We start from the raw sequence: 5,893 nt of genomic DNA, 5'->3' as shown, positions 1-5,893 counted from the left end.
AAGTTGAATGCCTAACATGGCATTTAATAGCAGCGACCCAGAGGGTCAGTGTGCAAATCCAACTTCTGTGTCCACTCCTGGCCACAGACTCAGTGGAGTTTTCAGTCTTGGGGAGGGAGGGCTCTGGGTGAAGGGAAAGGATGTGCTTGTTGAATGGTATAAAATCGTGTAGTGTATCTCTAAATCCGATTATTGTTGTCCTTATAAGAGCAGATACACAGACGGGACACCGGGGTGGCTCTGTCAGTTAAACATCCAAGTCTTGATGTCAGCTCAGGTCATGATCTCAGGGTTCTAAGTTCAAGCCTTGGGTCGGGCTCTGTGTTCAGTGTGGAATCTGCTTGTCCCTCTCCCTCTGCACCTCCCCCAGATCATACTCTCTCTTTCTCTCAAATAAATAAATGAAATCTTAAAAAAAAAAAAAAATAAGTGAAGAGCAGCTACACAGAGATTAAGGAGAGATGCACACAGAGGGAAGAAGTTGGAGTGACAAGGAACACCAAGCATTGTAGCACTGACCAGAAGCTGGGAGGCGGTAGGAAGGATTCTTCCCCAAAGCCTTCAGAGGGAGCATGGCCCTGCTGACTCCTTGTTTGGACTGCTTGCCTCCAGAACTGTAAAAGAATAAATCTCTGTTGTTTTCATCCACCTGTTTTGTGGTGATTTTTAAGGCAGCCCTAGGAAATGAATACAAACTGTGACCGTTTAAGTAGAAGGGCTGCCATTGCTGTCCAGTCCTGGGCTTGGGCTAGAAACAAGTTCAGGACGAGATAAGGCCCTTGGAGTATGTGGGTTCATAGAGGAGAGAACGAGGTAGAATCAGGACAAACTTAGCAAAATTCATCAGCACTGTGATACACAGCACACGGTAGATGGCAGATAATATTCAAAAGCCAAGAATTTAGGACCAGGTACCTGAGAGAATGCCTTTGTTTCATCACCATTGTCTAAATTTGTGGGTAGAATAATATCCCAGTGTCTAGAGTCTATAAATCCATAAAAACTGCTTAAAAAACAAAAACAAAAAACCCTTGATGAATTGGGTAGGAAGAAGGGGAGAAGTCAGAGGAGGAACGAAGTGAGGAGGCTATCTTTTCAAGAAGAGATAGGAATGCTTACGTGATGTGATTCATGTGGTTTAGTCTCAGAGTCAAGTTGCAGTTAAAAGAGCACCATCCATATAATCAAAAGCAATTTAGAAATAACTCATAACCTTTATATGTTTCTCTTAACACCAAAAAAAGGCCCAATTTCCAGCAATACTTATTTAAAGCTCCCATTTTTTTCCTGCTCTGAACACTGCCTTTACATGTCACGGCTGCTTTCCTCAACTTGGGATTCCTCCCAAATCCCTCCAAATCTTCCTTTTATGTGCCTCTTTCCAGTCTCTTCTTTTCTCCTTTTTCTCTAGATTCTCTGCTACTACAGTTTAAGGATCAGTCTGGCCAGGCAGGACCTTCCTGCGGGCAAGTATGTAGATTGAGCAGATGAAACCATCATCCTCTTGACTAACTAGGGGTTCAGGGTAAGACGAGGCACATCCAGAAATGAGTGATGAGTATATATAGTTATCATCAGGGAGAGATGCAGATTGTATTTAAACATTAGCCCATGCTGCTTCTGCTTCCATGTTCCGCTACTTCAGCCCTTCTTTCTCCATATCCCCCAGTTCAGGGTAGAGTTGTTATAACAGAAATACAAGATGAAATAAAGAGATAACTTTCAGCTTCTGAGTTTCAAAATATATGTTTTTGTGCTGGAGACACTAGCTTGAAAGAAAAGGTTTTGATATTTGACACTAAACAAGTAGATCTCTAAATGCGTGAAATAACGGTGTATTTAATCCCATCTCCAAAGTGATACAAGTCTTCTGGATTTGTTGGGATGGGGGTGGGAGAGTCAAAGGGAAAGCAAAATGGTAAGCTTCTGGGGAATGTTGTCGGAGTGTTTCTCCACCTAGGGCTTGGCTTGGAAAGTGGGTAGTCTTGACCATGGGTAATGTCCCTTCAGCCCACCTCTGTTTTCAAAAGCAGGTCTTGAAAGAAAGTACAGAATCAGCTTATAACGGTGATATCCTATGACAAATGACAAGCTTCCTCTGTCAATCTTCTCACAGCCCGCTTCGCGTCTGTATCTAATGATGTAAAAGAACCAGAATTACAGGGAAATATGCTCTCTGTGGACTGAGCCAGTGGTTACCTGGGACAAGTAGACATAGCAGAGATATACCCAAGACAGAGCTCTAGAATAGAAGAAACCTAAATTCCAACTACAGTCTCTTGTTTTTGACTTAGGAGTATACAAATTGGAGGTTACAGAAAAAAAATGAACAGCTCCAGGGGCAATGGCGACCCAGTTAGTTGGAGTGGGGGGAGGGGGAGCAAGGGCCAGGAAAGGGACACTAAGAGTATCTCCCTAAATTTTGCACCTTAAGCTTCCCACTTGCCCCACCCTGATCCTACTTAGCTCGCTTTTTCTTCCCATTATTGGGTCCCCATCGTTTCACACCTAGCAGTGGTAAACGTCCACTGTTACTAGCTTCAAGGTATTGTACTCTCTCCATTTCCCTGACATTTACTCCCAGCTATGTAAATACTTCCATTTTGGAGGAAGTCATCAAGAAGATGTGATCGCCAGTTGACCCAAAAGTTGGATCTGGGCAATCATCCCTTCCTCTGTCTTTGGAATGTGGGTTCCATTTGGCTTCCCCGCTTCCAGAAGTTTCTGCAAGGACATTGTCTTGAGATAGTAATTTGGTACTGACACCACCTGCATGGTACACTTGGCTGAACCTAGTTAAGACTGCTACAACGGTGCCCTCGTCCAAGATGGCGGACGAGGCCACCCGGCGTGTGGTGTCCGAGATCCCGGTGCTGAAGACTAACGCCGGACCTCGAGATCGTGAGTTGTGGGTGCAGCGACTCAAAGAGGAATATCAGTCTCTTATCCGGTATGTGGAGAACAACAAGAATGCGGACAATGACTGGTTCCGACTGGAGTCCAACAAGGAAGGGACTCGGTGGTTTGGAAAATGCTGGCACATCCATGACCTGCTCAAATATGAGTTTGACATTGAGTTTGACATTCCTATCACATATCCTACTACTGCTCCAGAAATTGCAGTTCCTGAACTGGATGGAAAAACAGCAAAGATGTACAGGGGTGGCAAAATATGCCTGACTGATCACTTTAAGCCTTTGTGGGCCAGGAACGTGCCCAAGTTTGGACTAGCTCATCTTATGGCTCTGGGGCTGGGTCCATGGCTGGCAGTGGAAATCCCCGATCTGATTCAGAAGGGCGTGATTCAGCATAAAGAGAAATGCAACCAATGAAGGATCAAGCCACTGAGGCAGGACAGAGGGACCTTTGATAGGCTACATTCCTGCTTTCTGTGCATCACTCTTCCTCATCCAGCTGCTTCCCCCATACCTCTTCAGCCATAATTGTTACTAAGTAGCTGCATCAGGCATTGCTGAAAAAAAGAAACAACAGCATTGCTACTGAATTTCTAAGGCTACACAGGGAGGAGAGAGACTGGGGCTTTGGGGAACCGAAAGGCAATTTATATCCCTTCCCCAGGTGAAGCAATGTGAGATCCAGGAAGGATGGGAGGGCTGAAAGTGGGTGCAGAGTCTTTTTGGTTTCTGGAGATAACTCATCAATAAAAGCTGCTTCCTCTGAAAAAAAAAAAAAAAAAGACTGCTACAAAGACTAAAGATTTGGTGGGCAGATGTAGAGATCTACTCATCTTATGGCCGCCCAAGACAAGCCTCATATTTAAGTTCTCTCTCTCTCTCTCTCTTTTTTTTTAACCCTGCCATTTACCAGTCTGGAGCACCCTTCCTCTTTCTTCAGTCTTTCCTGCCTTCTGCATATTGGAGCCAATTTCAAATTATATCTGGGAAGTTACCACGGAGGTTGTGAACCAACATCCTATTATTAAATTTTGTTTAAATTACTCAGTTGGAGTTTTTCTTCTTATATTCTGATTCATATACATATTTTAAATGCTCAGGGAGTAATCTTCAGTATTATTTGGGTGGGATACATAGAAAATCCAGGAGTTCCAGCCATTTTTAAATAGTGCTATTTAAATGGATGAACTTCCCCAGCATCTGCTTTGGTCAAGGGAGGTCCAAGACTACTGCTCACCCTCCTGATGGAAAGCTGATACTTTTCACTCCTTCTGAGTTGTAACTTGAAGGATTTGTATCCTACTATAGGACAAACAAGCACAAAGGCGGCTGAGCCCAGCATCATTTCAACAAATTAAGGAATGTTACAGCTCCCCAAATCAATGTCTTCCCTCCACCACAGGGTGTCAACTTCTGTCCTAATCTTAGACAAATACTTTTAAGAGCAAGCTGTATTTGACTGGAATGAGAAAAGAAAGAAAAAAAAATTAACATTATCCACCATGGGATCATGTTCCATACTTGCTCTGATTAGTAATCATTTTGAATAATGCCTTCCAAGGATGATTGATTTTAATTTTATTCGTAAAGTTTGGGCTTTTATTCTGTGATTCCTTCTGAAGCTTTCCGTATAAAGAAATAGCACTGTCAAGTTCATGGTCCCTGAATGAGACATCACTCCAAATATGAAACAAGATTAAACTTGACAAGCTTCTCCCTCAAAGTGGTCTGTTCTTGTTTTCATACATATGTAAAAATTGTATCATGGGACTTACACACAAACATCAATACAGCAAGCTCCATGATACGATGATTATAATAAAGTTACGGAAAACCATTTGCTTTCAATCTTAAATATATTGTAAACAATTTAGAGGGGCTCGATTAGCTTTATGTGTTTGACTCTGCTGCAAAAAGAAATCTAAATAATGAATGGATTATAAACTGAAGTAGCATAAAGATGATAACACTTTATTGGAAAAGAGACAGTTTCTCTGGGTGACCACTAATCACGTGCACAGGGCTGGGTGGGTTCTCCAGTCCTTGCAGGTGCATAAAGGACAAGGATGGAGTCCAGATCCATCAATCCTACCTCTTTCCCCTGTGTCTTTTCCTTAATGATCTCCTTAACAATTGGCTTTCTCAGCTTTCCACAGTTGGCTCTAGCAGTCATGGAATTAGTAGGTTAATTTTGATCAGACATATATTAGAACACCAGTCTCTCTAATAACAGGACCAGAAATTGTCTTGTATTATCAGACTGCAAGCTAGCCAGGGGCTGAAATTCTAAGTGTTGACAACCATCCTCAAAGGGAGATAGTAGAGCGGGTGTGAGAGGCGATGAGCAAGAGCCTGGTGACATGATGCCTTGGGTCTCTGTATCAACAATGACATAAACTCCAAACCTCGCCGTTATGAGAACCAACAATTCTCCTGTTGATCTAAACCTTTTTAGGGCCCTTTCTGTAACTTTCCACTTGTAGAATCCTGACTAATCCAAAGGTAGTTGGAGCTTAGGTTTATTCATTCAGTTATGAAGCTATGTCTCAGAGATGTCTCAAGTATGTTGTCCGCTTGTCTTCGGTATGCTACTGGGGCCATAGGATATAATTTCTTTCTTTTTTTTTTTTAAGATTTTATTTTATTTATTTGACAGAGACAGCCAGCGAGAGAGGGAACACAAGCAGGGGGGTGTGGGAGAGGAAGAAGCAGGCTCCCAGCGGAGGAGCCCGATGTGGGGCTCAATCCCAGAACGTGCTGGGATCACACCCTGAGCCGAAGGCAGACGCCTAATGACTGTGCCACCCAGGCGCCCCTATGGGATATAATTTCAAGCCCAGTTTTCAGAGAGCTTGTTTCTCTGGATGCAACAGTTGAAAAACCTCCAAAATCAGAAATGAAAATACTCTTTTGAGACCTAAGATATAAATTCAAAACAAAATGGGCCAGTGTAGAGAAGAGATCGTACCTGAGATTAA

The 5,893-nt window shown here is 42.9% G+C and overlaps 1 protein-coding gene across 1 annotated transcript; it reads left to right on the top strand.

The window, feature by feature from the left end:
- Nucleotides 1–2,819: 2,819 nt before the first annotated feature.
- Nucleotides 2,820–3,680, top strand: LOC123781493 (ubiquitin-fold modifier-conjugating enzyme 1). Its single transcript, XM_045781007.2, has one exon. The coding sequence runs from the start codon at nucleotides 2,829–2,831 to the stop codon at nucleotides 3,330–3,332; it is 504 nt and encodes a 167-aa protein (XP_045636963.1). The 5' UTR covers nucleotides 2,820–2,828; the 3' UTR covers nucleotides 3,333–3,680.
- Nucleotides 3,681–5,893: the final 2,213 nt, after the last annotated feature.

This window comes from Ursus americanus, chromosome 34 (assembly GCF_024610735.1).
Source record: "Ursus americanus isolate L20-20 chromosome 34, mUrsAme1.1.p, whole genome shotgun sequence".
NCBI classification, from domain to species: Eukaryota; Metazoa; Chordata; class Mammalia; order Carnivora; family Ursidae; genus Ursus; species Ursus americanus.
The sequence above is the reverse complement of the archived record's forward strand: the minus strand, read 5'-3'. Positions and strand labels throughout refer to the sequence as shown.